At 35.7% G+C, this 17,345-nt stretch overlaps 2 protein-coding genes across 4 annotated transcripts; one reads left to right on the plus strand and one right to left on the minus strand.

The window, feature by feature from the left end:
• The first annotated feature begins 99 nt into the window (after positions 1-99).
• On the plus strand, positions 100-14,577 carry LOC135584341 (synaptotagmin-3-like). Of its 2 annotated transcripts, XM_065172166.1 has the most exons (12): positions 100-284; positions 1,065-1,163; positions 5,009-5,059; positions 5,184-5,307; positions 10,895-11,013; positions 11,093-11,194; positions 11,293-11,367; positions 11,532-11,608; positions 12,132-12,381; positions 12,632-12,991; positions 13,961-14,089; positions 14,191-14,577. In XM_065172166.1, the coding sequence occupies exons 1-12, from the start codon at positions 174-176 to the stop codon at positions 14,317-14,319; spliced, it is 1,626 nt and encodes a 541-aa protein (XP_065028238.1). In that variant the 5' UTR covers positions 100-173; the 3' UTR covers positions 14,320-14,577. The 2 variants fall into 2 exon arrangements, with proteins under 2 accessions (XP_065028238.1, XP_065028247.1); XM_065172175.1 differs by lacking the exon at positions 5,009-5,059.
• Positions 14,578-15,292: 715 nt separating this feature from the next.
• On the minus strand, positions 15,293-17,132 carry LOC135672498 (MDIS1-interacting receptor like kinase 2-like). 2 transcript variants are annotated; one of them, XM_065180974.1, is made up of 2 exons: positions 16,034-17,132; positions 15,293-15,955 (listed from the first exon to the last, which is right to left on the minus strand). In XM_065180974.1, the coding sequence occupies exons 1-2, from the start codon at positions 16,845-16,847 to the stop codon at positions 15,594-15,596; spliced, it is 1,176 nt and encodes a 391-aa protein (XP_065037046.1). In that variant the 5' UTR covers positions 16,848-17,132; the 3' UTR covers positions 15,293-15,593. The 2 variants fall into 2 exon arrangements, with proteins under 2 accessions (XP_065037046.1, XP_065037047.1); XM_065180975.1 differs by having other exon boundaries at positions 15,768-15,935.
• Positions 17,133-17,345: the final 213 nt, after the last annotated feature.

Raw genomic sequence — 17,345 nt, forward strand, 5'->3', positions numbered from 1 at the left:
GTTTTGGCGGTTTATTTATTTTACCTTATTTATTATTGTTTTCGGGGGACGGCTATCCCTGAGGGGACTCTTTCGTTCCTATAAATAGTTTCTTCCGGTACTGACACTCTTCTGTTCCTATTACGATCCATATCGGTCCTCCGCCGATTCGATGCGGTACTTCGTCGCCGGAGATGGGTCTGGTGGACACTCTCTTGGGCGTCGTCGGCTTCGGGCTCGGCATTGCCATCGGCCTCGTGGTCGGCTACTTTTTCTACGTGTACTTCCAGCCCAGCGACGTTAAGGTGAGGAATCGATCGATGGTTTCCTTGTAATCAGCAATCGCTTCCTTTTCGATTGTTCGGAGACGGTCTTGACGGGGGCTTATCTTCTTGTGTATTTGGTTCTTCGGATTGAGTTGTGAGATCGGTGTTCTCTTGATGGTTTCGAAGATGGGGGTGGCGTTTCTCGGACTTTTTCGTTTTTGGGAATTTGACATGATTTTGTATCTTTATTTCTTGTTTGGTTATCGTAGATTTTTGTCGAATTCGATGGTAAAACTCTGCTGAATTTACGGGGAAAAGATATGATTTTTCTCGGCTCATCCCAAACATATTTGTGGTTTGTTCAAATCGCTCAGCAATTTTTAGACTGTGATAAGCATCAGGTCTCTCTCTATTGATTTGATGTTAATAGAGATAGGAGATGAAATCGACGGATTTTTCATGCACAATTTACCAAATTTTCCCCCGAGAATTTGTAGCAAAAGAGAAATGTCGAATTGTACACTACTTGTTGGTCAAAGACTCCTATCAGATTAACTCTTTCTAGGTGTTCTGTGGGGTCAAACACTAATGTTTAGGTCAGTTCCGTACACGTAGGTGGAGCTGTCGAGGCTTCAAGCAAAGAAGTTGGTTCGTCTTTCCTGCATGACTGATTTTTGTCACTTTAGCACATGTTATGACCAGAACTTGCAGTAAAAATTGAAAAAGGACTTTTCACTAGAGCAGAATTTCTCATCATGTCGTGTACAGACATTCTTAACCAAAGGAATTAAATGAGTGGTATGGATGTTCCCCTTGCAGGATCCAATTGTAAGACCATTGCATGAATTGGATTCCAACGCCCTGCAAAAACTTCTACCGGAGATTCCATTTTGGTTGAAAAATCCTGACTATGATCGAGTAAGTTTGTTTCCTTCACCTTACAAAATATCCATTATGTGTATTTTTCCTTATAATAATTCTATTGGTAATGAATATTTGTGCACTGTAAAACTCGCAGATCAATTTTTAGATAACTATGTCATTAAAGCTTATATGATAGGTGTTATATTGCTTGTGTTTGGACTGATTGCTGTATGTGATTAATCTATACATCAAATTATTGACTGCTTAGTGTGGTTTAGCTGTTGATCTTACTCTGTGGATAATGAGATGCATATTCTAAATGGTAGGTCATATCATATCGGACATGGATAAGTGGTTGCCAGACATATACTTATTTGATCATGACATGCATCCACAAAAAGCGAGTTGTTTGATGATTAAACAAATACATTCCGTGTTTTTTGGAAATTAGGATTTGCTTAACATTAAGATGGAAACAATTGGATGACTTATTTCAATAAAACCTACATATGTAAATATATGAGAAAGCACAAACTCAATGCCAGTGTCAATTACAGACCATGTGGTTTAGCAGGAATTACCAACAACTTCTGTTATGTTCGACAGGACTATTTTGGACAATGTATCTTCTTAATTGGATTATTAAAAACCATGTGCACATGATTTATTTCTTATTACTTGCTGGTCTAACCAGGATAGCTGTTGCAAAATCACTTGGCAAAGTTCTTGCTTAAGGTCCATTGAATATTCTGATTTAGATGGAAGTGTCATATAAGGATCACAAGGATGAGATTCTAGGGAAATTGCAACTGATGGCAACACTGTCAGACGCTGTGTTGAGTAAATTTTCTGATGTTTAGAAGTCATGTAAATTCAAGTTTCTGCAGAAATGTAATTGTTCATGATAATAAGTTGAAGCTAGTAAAATCAGAATCCTTCCCCATTGACATGATGAGCTTGTAGCTTGTCTAGGATCCTCCTTGGAAAAGTTTTCTGGCCACAAATTTTGAATATCATTTATTTCTTAGGAAAATAAGGTTATAGCTTAGTTATTTAAGACTAGCATGGCTCTTATTCACATCAGTACACTGGTGTTTTAATATTAGGCCTTTATACTTGTCCTTTTATTTTATCCTTGTGCAGAACAAAATGCAAGTTTTGCTACACTGGAATTTTTCCAATATTCTTTTTTGTTCTCTTTGAATGGTTTACTTTACTCTTATATTTCTTTCGTTTTAATTATTTCTCCATGTATCCCTTTCCTATGATAAACTGTTAATATAGAAGCCGAAGGTTATTAATTAGGCTAAAAATGTTTCAACTAGAATCTTATTAGTTACAAAAACAATATGGGCCGATGTATTTTGGCTTTTTGTTATATTTTGTATCAGCATTCATGATGGGCGAGGCCTTTGCTAAAGATAGAAAGGTTCAAATCCAGACTGTACGATGCAGATACAGATCACTGATATTCAATTGAAATTACTTTATGATTATGGTCTATAAATGTGTTAAAAGATGTTATAATTTTTTCTCACAATGTTTAATAAACTTGTGTAACTTGGAGCACTTTCATTTGTTAGATGTTCCCTAACATGAATCAAAGACTTGGACAAAATAAGTCAAGATCATTGCATGGTGGATTAGAATAAGCTTCATTACTTGTGATTGACACAATTGAAACCAGATCCTTTCTACTTTTTCAGAAAAAAATAGTAATAAAAAGAGATCCTTGACCGAAGACGATAACTGAGATGTTAAGTCCCATAACTTAAGGTTATTTGATGGCAAATGTAAATTGGTAACAAAAAGATATTTTGAAGACAATCGATAACTTGTGAAATGCTTAGAAATATTGACTACATCTTTGATGACGTGGACTAGTCCCTGCCAAGATTAATCATAAAGGTTACATGCTATATATTCTCTCAAATAACATATGAAAATAGCTGCACCAGGAACATCTTTACTATGACTTCCATGTAAGATGTTTAACTGAGTGTCAGTTTCCTAAACGCATAATACAAGTGTTGGTCTATGGATTATGCAGGAAAAAACCTCTCTGGTACTTTGAATATATTAATGTCTTCCCTATACAAGAAAGCAGATAAACAGAACAATCTTGTTTGCACCTTATAACTTTAGTATATATTTCCAGAAGAGCTGGACTAATTCTTGGGAGAGTCCAATGGCTGAATTATTTTAAGGACCCAAAATCCAAGTGCTCTGCATTTCATATCAGAAGCTTATAAAAAATGACAAACTCTCTGTATGAGTTCTTCAATCAGAAGCCAGTCCTTGTATTATGTCTAGTCACAAATACTTCTAAACTTGTAGTTGAACCAAACATGTAAAGAATATTAATTTACATTATTGGCATGAGAAATTGAGATAACCAGGATTAGGATTAGCAAGGCAAGGCATGCATATGAAATAAATTAACAGGAAAAAAAGATCCTTACACGGCCTGTTATTTGGCATGAGAACAATAAAATTATTTGGTAATTGTGTAAAGAGTCAGAAGAATGCTATTTTGAAGTTGTACGCAAATATGTAGTATTGTAAGATAAATCAAAGTATTTAAATCTGGATGTAAACTTTCAACCTTAATTATTAATAACTAGTTGAAATTCTCTAACTCAGGCTTAAATTGTACAATATATTTTGAGTTGTTCATAGTACACCAATCTATAACATTAATTATTATAAAGACAACTATTGCTCTTGATGGGTGGCTCAAGTAAACCACTATAAGCTTCTCAAATGATAGTAGTGATTTCACTCTTAATAACATCAATCTAAGCCAAAAATGGGGTTTATAATGTATGGTAGTTGGATGCACAAATAGTCAATCTAATAGTAAGAATATCCTTGCAAAAAAAATGAGAGAAAGGAAAAAGGGAATTGATATAGCTCTTTGATATCATGTTAATTCTTGAAAGTATCAAGGGTGGAATTAAGAAAAGCAAAATATTATTGAAGGTGTTATACACCCAAAGTAGATTGAAGCAGTTGTATGGGTAGGGATTCAGGTCTGTATGGAGCCCAGGTGACAAGCTTTGGAAGCATGTGTATTGTTGTTATTTCTTCTAAAAAGTTTAGGTGTGGATTCAGGTGCAGTTTAAATAATATATTAAAAAAATTACACAAGTTATTGTTTTTAGTAACTAACACACCTTCAATTGTACAAGTTAAATAATATATTAAAGAATTACACAAATAATATATTAAAAAATCACACCTTCAATTGTAGAAGTTATATTCTTTTTTATTATTTTTAATTTTTCCAACTTTCATTCAAAGTAATTTTTGGTCAAAGCCTCTTATCCATTCTCGTTCAATCACGGTGGGGGAGCAAGTCAAAATAGAAAAACTTACATTGGGTTTAGGGATTATCAGGTTCGAACTGATGACTTCCAGTCCACTTGATTCTTGATTTTGTGAACCTTGTGCAAAAATGCCTTCTATAGAAGACTGAATAAAGGTAAATATTTTTTCCATTTGAACATTTTTTTTCAGGTTTGTTTTGCAAAAGCATCTCTGCGTAGCAGAAAGATTTTAGTTTTTTCTATTAAGATTGTGAAAGATGATAAAGCACATCAATTTTTTAACATGGTTCAGAGAAGGATTCTGAATGTTAAGATTCATGATTGCTACATTTTTCAAGTTTTCACATAATTGGTAGCACGATGCCTAATTGGGTATTTTAGGTCTTAATGCAAGATCCCTGCTGCAAGAATACAGCCACATATTAAATTCACTGGCTTCTAGGTCTTACATTCTCACTCCTATATACATTAAAAATATTACTGTACAAGTCTCATTGTTGTATAATGCTTAGAAAAATCTTGTGTTAAAATTTATATTTTCAATTATTTAATATTAAAATCTCTTTGCAGGTTGATTGGCTGAACAAATTTATTCTCAACATGTGGCCTTACTTAGATAAGGTTCTTCCATGTTTCATATGTTTATATGGTTGTCCTAATAAGATATGATTATCTTGGAATTTTGAAGTGTGCACTATGTGATTTCTCATAAAAATTGTACTTGTTCATTCACCTACAATTGCAGGCAATATGCAACAGAATACAGAGTGAAACAAAGCCAATATTTGATCAGTATATTGGAAAGTACTGGATAAAATCAATCGAGTTTCATAATCTAACTCTTGGTTCTCTTCCACCAACAATTCACGGTTTGTATCTCTCCCTTGAACTTATATCAGATAGAACTCTATGAACTAGAGAGAACATAATTTAGAACCTTTATTTGGAGCTTTTTCACAAATAAAGTACTGAGTTACACATAGAGGGTACACACTTGTTGCCTGTATCTAGTTTGAGGGGTTTTCATTTTTTCTAGTTTCAATTGAATAATACTCAAAGCCAAAAATAATTTACACATTCATGAAACTTGGTCACAAGACACATAACTGAGCCATCGAACCTGGTCGCATGGCACAACTAAACCAGAAAACTTGTTTAGATGACAAAACTGAGCCACCGACCATGATAGAGACAATTCATTTTGCAATGGTTTGTTATCTTTGTTAACACAAGGTGAACAATATATATATATATATATATATATATATATATATATATATACTTAAAAAGATCATACAAGAAGGGTTAGCTAATATTTATTTAACACTCATTATATTCTCTGGCTACATTTCAACTGGTTGATGAAGATAAATTTGCATATATGCATTTGAAAATTCTATTACATGTTTATCCCCAACAAATTTGTACTCCATGCATGACACTCGAAATTTTAGATTTTACCATAGACACCCTTCTCAGTTCATGAGCTTGACTTTTTATGTAGAAAATGTGTACACATATATAATCTACATTTTCGGACATAATGAGATCATTCCTGTAATGTGTGTTTGCATACTTTGAGAACTGTACCAAAAACAACAATTTTGAGATTTTTCAGTTGTAATATAATAAAATTTACTATAAAGAGATCCAAATAGTGCTATCTATTGCTATTTCTTCTAAAATACAGAAAATATTTGTACCGTAGATTTTACAAAACTAAATCACTACCAATGTGTATTGTTGCTGAGGCTTTCTCATGTTCATGCTTTTAACCAAGGATTTTAATTTTGAATGATACTGTCCGTATCGGGCGATACGTACCAGTCCGCCAACAGACCGGTACGCGGATCGCTCGCTACCGGGCGGTATCATTGATCTAGCCTTGTATCGGACGATACGGGACAGTATCGGGTGATAACAGTCGATATTTCGACCGTTATCGCCCGAGACAGGTCGATGACGGTCAATTTTGATCGTCATCGTCCGCTATTGGGCGGTATCAGCCTAGCTGCGATGAGGGAAAAAGAAGCATCAAGGGAGAAGAGGGAGAATCGAGAGAACCTCGACGCTTCTCGATCCGGCGCCACCCTCCCTCGACGATCCTGATCCAGGAGGTAACGGAGAGATGACGACTCGGCTTCTTCTTTGTCGCGCTCTTCGTCGTAGGCCAAAGATGCTTGCAGCCTTCACTGTGTTCTTCAGAGACATCTACGGCCTTTGATGTCTTTGTCGAACGCCACAAATGAGAAGGACCGCATCTTCTCCTCATCTGGCGCGACAAGGAGAAGAAAAGGAGGCAATGTATGCCTCCTTTTTCTTATTTTTTATATTTTTATATTATATATTATAATATATATATAAATATATTATGAGTGGTACACCTTGACATATTGCTCAGTTCACTCATACCGTATCATATCGAGCAAAACTCGAAACGTCGATACGGTACAAAATTAAGAACCTTGCTTTTGACCATTGAAGTACAGATAAGTAGATGCTTAATCTGAGAATAATGAATGTATGTGAATGTTTAAAACTCTCAGTAATATGGAATTATTTTATTATATTGTAGTGAACCTTGGAAAATGGAAACATATATTTTGACCACTAGTTTGAAAGATGCAACTTTAGGCATCGTTAATGCAAAAATATATATTCTACCATTCTGCCATCAGTGATTAACTCTTGGATCAATATAAAAATATGAGTCAATTAAAGTTCTTTCTTTGATGAAAATCCAATTTGCAACTATAGTTGGCTTACAAAGGCAAAATAGGAGGTGCTGTTCTTGTGTGCTTATGACCTTGAAAATTTTTCTAGTAATCCTAGTATGCTTCTGTGGCAGTTCAAGTGAAGATAACACATTCCTGGTTGAGATATATTTACTCGAAATTGACTTGAACAGAACAGTGGAATGTTCAGGACAACATTAAGTTGTAGACAAGATAGAAAAATGGAAAAAAATGTTGATATAGAAATGAAGAAGCATATCTGCTGCTATTATCAAGTTCTGAAATCTGAACAGAGTTGATATGTAAGTTAGAAAAAGATATATATAGAGAACAATAAAGATAACAAAGGCAAGCAAGTTGGAGATATTAAGGCAAGGAGATAGTAACTTACATTTTGATAACTTCATTGTTTCTCAGCATAAAATGAATGTGCAGCTCTAAGTCAACTCTTCTTCCTACTGGACTAGAACTTTTTAACTCGATAAGAACTAGCACAATCCTCTTTCCCAATCTTATCAAATTCACCCAAAATAGACCTTTGACCAGATTCGTATTTAACTAAAATAGAAATTAATATATTGATTATCCAGCAGCCTGCTTTTCCAAGAGTATAAATACAATGTTGCAGTTATAACTTGCGATACATTATGTGGCATCAATACTGGTATTATCGAAGGCTAATCTGATTTTGGTTATTCTTTTCACCATATAATTAGAAATTGGTAGGAAGCGATTAAATTAATCAAACTCATTTGGAGTTGACTGATCTTTTTCACTAAACGGTTTTACATCCTTAAAGAAGAAAGAGGAGAGCAGAGTTGGAGAGGATACAGAAGAAGAGGAAAGTTGAGATGAAAGAAAAACAAAAAATTTAGTTGATCACAAATGTGAAATAGACGGAGACATAGTGTTTGATTTGTATCGCAACCATCACATTTGTTGTCTACCAGCATTTATTGTTTTAATCTTTGTTATCCATCATCATGTATAATAGTGACAATGATGTAACTGGATGAAGCTGTTACTATATTTTACATTTTTTGTTTTTGTATTGCATACACTTCAAATAGAGAGCAATTAGAAAAGAAGTGGACCACAATGAAGTTTATTCATTGAAATTTTTTATTTTTTAGTTATTTATAATTTTATATTATAGTTATTTACCATAGTAATGTTTTCGTATAATATTGTTGCAATTTATTCTATAATATATATAATATTTATTACTAGTTAATTATTTATTATTTTTCATTGTATTTTTATCATTAGTTAAGATAATCTTTAGTATGATTCAATAATTCTACCGGTCCCAATCATATATTCCTTAGCTAATCTTGATTCTTGATCCCAATGTCAATCTTGTGAATTAAGGATATAGGTATGTTTAAAAGCAAATAGAATTCATGGTGAGATTTCAATAAAAGTAGAAGATCATATAAAAGTATGTAAAAAGAGGAAGGAAGTTATTTGATGAAGAAAGAATAACAAAAGTTCTATTACATAAAAATACACAATTATACTTTTGACTTAAGGCTAACTATATTAGCTTTCCTTCACTCCTACATTGACAAAAGCCTTGTGTATTGAACTTAGTTTTTATTTTTAATTAGATAAAATAAATAACTTGACCGGTACTAATAATCTGATGACAAAACAAATTGTGACAAAAGTTATAAAAATAAGAAAAAAGGAAAGAATTGTGGATAATTTTTTACTCACACTTGAGGTATTTGTTTCTTATAATATGTGTGGCAAAAAATTGTGATGGTATCCTCCTGTGGTTTGATTCAAATTTGTTGCATTTCTTGAATATAACAGTGAGTAACCAATGGGAGTCATGTGCCTGTAAAGTCAATTTTAAGTTGGAAGGTATCTTAGATTACATAACCTAGCACCATGGCATGAAGGGTATTGCAGCATCATTCATCTGAAATCTGGTAACCATCAATTGCTCCATTTACAAAAGTCTTTAAGTACAAGACTAAAACTTGAAATGTTAGTCTCTGTAATGCTTCTTCAACTCAAATACCAATTATTCATCAAATATTCATTCTCCCAAGAGATAATTATCAAGCAACGACAATTTCATATATTCATTACTTGTAATAAGAATAAAAAAAGGATTTGAGTGACATCTATCATACAAGTTATGTTAACAACTAATATTCTTTGATTGGCATCGATCTCAATATCATTGATTACTCTTTGCCGTCAAGAATATTTAAGTTGTAGCATTTCTTTTTACAAGAAATCTCCATTGTAGTTTGAAATAGTATTTTCCATGTGAGGTTAGCTCCTGATGTGCATAGCCTAGTGGAAGATTATTCACATGTTAGGAATTACACTAGGGCTTAAAGCACTAGTTTATAATGGTTCTCACCATATATGTTTTCAAGTTTTTAAAGAACATCCTTATTTCTTGTAAGAAATTGATTATTCTTGAAAAGTTTAACCGAAAAAAGACTTCGACATCATAAGGTCCTAATCTTGAATCTCGTCTTCGCCACTTACCCCTTATATATATATATATAAAAAGATAACTATAAATTTGTTTAAAAATTTCTACTATAAGCTTAAAGGTAATATAGATTGAACTAAGGTTCTAGACCTTTCTTCCGTTAATATTGAATTATTTACAAAGAAATGATTTGAATTATTATATTATTTTTTAAACAATATAAACTTTAAGATTCAAATGAATCAAGTAATCAATCGATGGATATACTTGGTTTTACTACCAAAAAGAATGATGGGACTCCATGGGCGATGGATTAGGGTTCTCGATCCTATGTATCTATGTATCAATTTGATATGTTTGTCGGACCCAATCCTGAAATTGATCCCACGACATAGTACATTAATACACCGTATACCATTGGTGCATCAATGCAGCGATGATCGTAGTTTGATCATCGTGAACCACATGTCCGAGATGGCTCTTGAGACAAGGACGATTATGATTAAACTTGACCAGTACTTCTTTAAGAGAGCGAAAAATATGAGAATGAGAGAGAGATGTAAGTGAAAAAGAGTTTGAGAGAGCTGAAGAGTTTGAGAGAGTGAAATAAGTTAAAAGAGAGAAGAGGAAAGGGTTTAAAAACCCTTTCCCATGGTTTAGACGATCAAATTGACCGTTATCGACCAGTACAGACCCCGATAGAGGGTCATGTAATGGGCACTACCTAATAGAGAGCGGTACATGTACCGGTCTCCCGTCGGACTAGTACATACTACCCATACTGAGCGGTATTACTCGGTATGTTAAACCTTGGGTTGAACAACCTCATCTCACATTTACTCTAACTCGTAACCGTAAATGAGCACTTTTAATATGGTGTTATTTACCTCATGCTTCATATAATTGCTGGTAACAAATTTATTTGTAAAATTACAGTATGATAATAGACAAGGGTTAACGTTTATTAGGGTTAGTGGATAATAAGCATGGGGCCCTATATTATTGGGAGAAATAGAAAGTTTGACGCCCTGCTTCCATGCTAAACATCATATCTAATGTAATTAAACACATATGAAAAAATTAATGAATGTTTTATTCCAGATGACAAGGGGTTCCTATCATTAGACTAAAGCCCTGTAATTTTGATCTTGATTGTATTCTTCTGCAGTTATATTCTTGTAGAAATTTTAGAACTTAATGCAGATATCCTTTCCTTTCACTTATTTTGTAACAAGAGCTGGATTTATGTTCTCCTCTTATTAGGAGTTAAGGTTTATGAAACTCAAGAGAAAGAATTAGTCTTTGAGCCTGCAGTTCGATGGGCTGGCAATACAAACATAGTTTTAGTACTAAAGTTGTCTTCCATCAAAGTGACAGTGCAGGTCAGACATTTCCTGATTAATTACTAGGTGAAAATGACTTGCAGTTCATGCAACTAACATAACACTTTTCTGTTGTTAGCTATTGGATTTACAAATATCTTTGGTACCACGTGTCACTTTGAAGCCACTAGTTCCAAGTTTTCCATGCTTTGCCAACCTGACTGTCTCATTGATGGAAAAGGTAATCAACATTAGTTGTTTGGATCCTCTCCATATTGTTTACAAGATTAACTTTTCCAAGCATCACTTATGGTATTTTTCTCTCGTACAAAATTGCAGCCATATGTTGACTTTGGGCTCAAAATTTTGGGTGGAGATTTGATGGCGATGCCTGGCTTGTATCGGTTTATTCAGGTGAATTTGGACACTATGGCTAACTGCGAGATACTTGACCAAATAACATATTATTAACATGGTCAAATCATAGAGATTTCTTTTTGTTTCTTCTTTTTTGAGTTCTAGTTTTGCAATTAGTTTAGTACCCAACTAACTACTTTTGGAACCATTGTTGACCACAGGATACAATTGCAACAGAAGTTTCGAATCTATACCATTGGCCAAAGCTCATAGAAGTGCCTATTTTAGATAGTTCTAGGTAAGCTCATTGTTAGAGTGTTCACAAGGATGCTAACAATTGCATATTTGTCTTTCATGGGTTGGTTGATTGCTGTAGTATATTGCTTGTATCCCTTATATGGTTTGTTAAGGTTTCTTTTCTACTGCATGTATGTTTTATGGCGCTATTATGTCTTAATGTAGACATTTGGGCTTGTTATTCCCAGACACATGCAACAAGAAGTCTAATGAACTACATAATGACAACAGGAAACTTGAGTCGAACTTGTCATTAAAAGTAATTAAAAAATGGTAATACAGTGCAAGAGACTTCTGCAAATGCGGGGCCTGATGTGAGACTTTTTTTTATATTATAAATGGATCTGTTATCCTTATTGAGGGGATGGAAATAGAACTCTGCACATAATATAAACTCAATTTGTGCTTCATATTGTTAACATGCCCTTGATCAACCTAGCCTTGTGAAGGGTTGCTGGCATCAATTTGTTGTTAAACAAATGGTTGGGCAAGATTTTTAAAGTCTTATCCTCTTATCCTTGCAGTTGTGCAACAAAGAAGCCCGTGGGAATATTGCATGTCAACGTTGTTCGGGCATCTAATCTTCTCAAGATGGATTTGCTCGGTAAATCAGATCCATATGTTAAACTCAGCTTAAGCGGGGAGAGACTGCCTTCAAAAAAGACCTCAATAAAGATGCGTAATCTAAATCCTGAATGGAATGAGCAGTTCAAGCTTACCGTGAAAGACCCAGAAACTCAAGTTCTTCAGCTGCATGTCTATGACTGGGAAAAGGTTTAGATCCCTGTATGCTTCTTTTCTCTTGTTTAGTCTATCTCCTTACCTGGTTTATCTCCATTTGAAGTTTCTAACTACTTCAAGACACTGAAATATTCACTCCAAATTAATTTTTGTTGGTTATTATTGATGATTTTTTAATTTGTTTACTGTGATAGATAATTTTACTCTTGCATAACATCACTTATCCTTTTGGATGAATGAGGGCATCATAAAAAATTCGATTTATTTTGATATGATTAAACAGGTGAAAATGCACGACAAGTTGGGCATGCAGGTGATTCCTTTGAGTTTGCTTACTCCTCATGAAACAAAAGAGTTCACTCTTGATCTTCTCAAGAACCTAAACCCCAATGACCCACAAAATACAAGAAACAGAGGAAAGATCATAGTGCAATTGACATTTGACCCTTTTAAAGAGGATAATGGCAGTTTCAATATGGGTTTAGATGAGAAGCTTAGTGGCAGTGATAGAGCTACCCAAGATACATCATATAACGGTGGGCTGTTGTTGGTGACGGTAGAAGCTGCAGAAGATGTGGAAGGAAAACGTCATACTAATCCTTATGCCATGATCCTTTTCAGAGGTGAAAAGAAGAAAACTAAGGTAAGTCCAAGGTCATAGATGATTACTGAGCAAGATAATGGCACATTACATATACATCTTTTATGAAGTGCACTCACATGCCAATGACCTTGTTGTTGGAGTCTTCCAACCAGTACATCCATTTATAAATTTTATGAAACATAGACTAGCTTTTCTTTATCAGCTACATATCAGTTTTAATATGCATTGTTTTTTTTTCACTTTTCTACAAGTATATGTCCAGCTCCTTCATGCATAATAATATCAACAAAAACAAGCCATGATAGCCCAACTATTTTGGATCATTTACATGGATTTCTTGCTGCCTTGAGCTCTATAAAAGCAAGACCCTTAATCAAATTAAAATATTTAAGTCATATTTTTAATAAAGTTTTCTATAAGTCTTCCTCTATCTCCCCTTGTACCATTATTACTAATCCAACTCCATACATTCGAATTTCAAATGCTATTCTAAATTTCATTTCTGGTCATTGTATTATTTCTGGAAATAATGTCTTCTTTTGCTTATGAAATTATTTATTTTTTCAGTTTTACTATGCTTTACTTTCACATTGACCTTTGGCTATGTACATTTTTTTCTCCTTAGATCCCACATTCATGAGAGCTTTATTTCATTGTGTCTAGCTATTTTGACTTTGATTTTCAATTTATTCATAGTGATCAAAAAAATTCTAGCCTCAGAGAACATCTAGTTTTTAATTTGTTTGTAGCATTGTTTCAACATTTATAATCTCATCCATTATGCTTACATTACTATTTGTAGGCATATGGTGCAACTAAGCTTGGTAATGATATCCTTCCCATTTTACTATTGCTTTTTGATGTATGTCAAAGGGTCCTTTTCTCTTCTTTACCTTTCAGAATTTAAGAACACATAATTTAGGTTTTATGTGCCGGGTTGGGTATCTGTATCTGAATGATCATCATTACAAATATTTATCTGGCTTGCTAATGCTATGGCATTCTCAGGTCATCAAGAAAAGCAGGGATCCAAGATGGAAGGAAGACTTCCAATTTATGTTAGAAGATGCCCCAATTGACGAGAAAATTCATGTGGAAGTACTGAGCAAGGGGAGACTTTTTAGCTTTCACCCCAAGGTTAACAACATATTTGGATAAAGCTTTTTTCTCCTTTTTTTTTTTCTTGTGTCTTGTCTTCTTTAGTATTATTAATTTTCATTTTCTTTTCTCATTGGCAGGAGTCCCTGGGTTATGTTGATATCAATCTTTCAGATGTTGTAAACAATGGACGCATAAACGAAAGATATCATTTGATAAATTCACGCAATGGAGTTATTCATCTTGAGATCAAATGGAGCACTACCTGATGGTGCATGCTCTGCTGCTGTGTATATCCCAGAGTTATGCTATACTAGTGTATGTAATTTCAATTTTCCAGTGTCTTATAAAATTGCATCGTTGATTTGTTTTGTTAATATATATGACTTTCATCTTTTGATACCATGTAAGCCTTAAATGACAATGATCATGCTACAGCATGTTCTTTCCGGTGTCATATGGCATTGGCCTTAACAGAGCAAATGCAACATAAATGGAGTGGAGGCTTATTGTTGCTGCGTGCAATAGCATTGGAGAGATTACAGAACATGTGTGAGATTGACTATTGGGATTCAGTATTCCACAGTTAAGTTATTGAAATAAGATTTGAAGGGTCAAAACCTTATTCAATATATTTTTTACATCTTCATTCAGGTTTTTCACTTCATGATCTCACAAATAAGTTACAATAATTGTCGAAATAAAGATTGAGAGTTTAGAATGTGATAATGATGTTTCAGGTCTACCTATCAAAATTTTATTTAATATATTTTTAAAAACATCGACCGATTTGATTGATAAACATTTTTATCAAATTATCCTAAAGTCTTAGGATCAAAATGTATGGTCACGTATAAAGTCTCGCTTCGTTATTTCTTTTTAAGCTTAGAAACCCAAATTTTTTGAACTTTCAGGTGTGTCGTTCAAAGTAAGAATATAACGTTTGAACGCCCAAATGTCTTTCGAAAGTCTGTTATACCGCTTTCTTTCGACAATTAATTATTAAGAAAGTTTTATGCTAACTCATACTTGAGGACTTTAGGATTGCATAGAAATTATTAGAACAACGAAACACAATTTAGAGATTGTTTACCTGTATTTTTTTCATATTTCAGTCGTATATTATATGAGAAGGTATCAAAATCTTAAGAATTTAGAGATTATAAAGCATTTTAAAGTTAGCACATAAATTTGGACCTAAATATTCCAGAAATCCATTTACATTGTTTTCTAAAAAAAACGTAGATAATATTCTTTTTGACAACTCGAATACTCAGGATCAGAAGATTCATAGTCATACAATCTAATTTGATTATTACAACACGAAGGTTTAGAATCCATGTTTCTCTTGGAATCTTGAACGATCCTTTCCAACGGCGGTATTTGCCAGTAGAAATCTGATCAAGAGAAAGTACTGTATCTGATACTGCCCTCTATTGGCACTGCATGAGATAATAGTCTCTGCTCTTTTTGGATTCCCGGTGCCAGTGACATGCATCCGCTTCCATTCGATCGTATCATCATCAGCCCCATCATGCCTCCTTCATAGTTCAAGACTCATCAACTGGCACAACCTGATGGTGTGCATGGGCTGATGATACGCAGCATCGGGCTTCTCCTTGGACAACTCGTTGGATATCCACCGCATGTCCGGTCGTGACTTGGGATCAGTTCGCACGCATGTCAACGCGATCATCGTGGCTGTGGTTATCTCCTCCATGACGCGATCCGTGGGGCACGGAAGACGCCGATCCAACACATCTTTGAGGAGTGTGAGTTGTCCGCAAGGCGAAGACAGCGATAGAATGAGCTCCCCGGGGTGTCTTCCCATCATCACCTCCAGCGCCACCACCCCAAAGCTATACACGTCGCACTTCTCCGTTACCTTCATCGTGTAAGCAAGCTCTGTGAGAAAGCAAAAGTGGCTGTGATTCTTCTCCTGTCCTTAAGCACAATGATTCCGTGGTGCATATGGGGTCATACCTGGGGCGACGTATCCCATGGTGCCTGCAAGCGTGGACCAGTTCGATGAATCAAGCTGCATGAGCTTCGCAGTGTCGAAGTCGGAGACGCAGGCCTTGAACTCTGAATTGAACAGGATGTTCTTGCTGGACACGTCGCGGTGCACCACGCAGGGGTTGCAATCATGGTGCATGTAGCTGAGCGCGTCGGCCACGTCCCTCACGCACGTCACCCTCCTCTCCCAGTTCAGCTCCGCGGCTCTCTTGTCCTCCTCCAGCATGCACGCCAAGCTCCCCCTCTCCATGTACTCGTACACCAGGAACATCCACCGCGAGTGGTTACAGAAGCCGTAGAGCTTCACGACGTTGCGATGGCGGATCTCCGTCAGCGCCCGGATCTCGTTCCCGAAGCCCTTCTCGTTGAGCAGCCCCCCGTTGTCGGCGAGGTGGAACTTCTTCACGGCCACCACCTGACCGGTCGGAAGTTCTGCCTCGTACACGCTGCCACATCCACCAATTCCGACGCAGTAGGCGTCGTCGAAGTCCTCCGTCGCGTCGATGATGTCGCAGAAAACGGCCCTCCCGTCGTAGTTCCAGATCGAGAACAAGTCCGAGTTGCTCGTCTCGGCTTCCTCCTGCTCCGAGATGCCGATTCTTTGGCGGCGGCAGAGAACAACACAAAGGTATACAACGAGGACAAATATCACGACAGAAATCAGAACCGAGATGCTGACAATAACGACTCCCAACCTGTGTGGTGGTGTTAGGCTCCACATCTCTTTAGATTTAGCAGGCAAATGAACAGACGCTGTTCTATTGATCTTGTAAGAAGACATCGAAGCAGTACCTGAGACCAGTGAAGACAATATCCGGGTTCTCGTATCAATCAAGAAGCTGCAACCACAGCAACTCGGATTCCATTTGAACGAGCAGGGTGCGGGTGGTTTAGTGCTTGACGGGGAAGACGAAGTCAAGCTCGTGGATTTAGCCTTGGAAGAGAATGCATCTGGAGGACCCCATGGAAGACTCCATTTGGAATCTCAGTCTGCGAAGACTTGATAAGTCAAGGGAAGACTCTCTTGAGATATCAAGACTGCAGAAATTATGTGAAGAAGAACTAGCCAGCCAAGGAGAAGATGTGGAAGAAACCAAAAGTCTTGTGGAATAAGCACGGAGAATGGAGACAGATGAGAACAAGAGATGTCTCTGGTTATGGTACTGTATTGGCGTCGACATCGATCACTAGTCTTCGCCGGTGACCACAGTTACGATGATGTGATTAACGTGTTAATGATAAGAATGTGTTTCGTGCGAAGTGAAGGTGTTCTTCACGC

This window comes from Musa acuminata, chromosome BXJ1-4 (genome assembly GCF_036884655.1).
Source record: "Musa acuminata AAA Group cultivar baxijiao chromosome BXJ1-4, Cavendish_Baxijiao_AAA, whole genome shotgun sequence".
Lineage (NCBI taxonomy): Eukaryota > Viridiplantae > Streptophyta > Magnoliopsida > Zingiberales > Musaceae > Musa > Musa acuminata.

Excerpts from the sequence above, each read along its gene's own strand:
- LOC135584341 (XM_065172166.1), top strand. The coding sequence starts at position 174 with ATGGGTCTGGTGGACACTCTCTTGGGCGTCGTCGGCTTCGGGCTCGGC. Across the intron at positions 5,308-10,894 it reads TCTTCCACCAACAATTCACG|GAGTTAAGGTTTATGAAACT; the intron begins GTTTGTATCTCT and ends TCCTCTTATTAG. Across the intron at positions 11,609-12,131 it reads CCTATTTTAGATAGTTCTAG|TTGTGCAACAAAGAAGCCCG; the intron begins GTAAGCTCATTG and ends TTATCCTTGCAG.
- LOC135672498 (XM_065180974.1), bottom strand. The coding sequence starts at position 16,847 with ATGTCTTCTTACAAGATCAATAGAACAGCGTCTGTTCATTTGCCTGCT. Across the intron at positions 15,956-16,033 it reads CATGGGATACGTCGCCCCAG|AGCTTGCTTACACGATGAAG; the intron begins GTATGACCCCAT and ends GCTTTCTCACAG.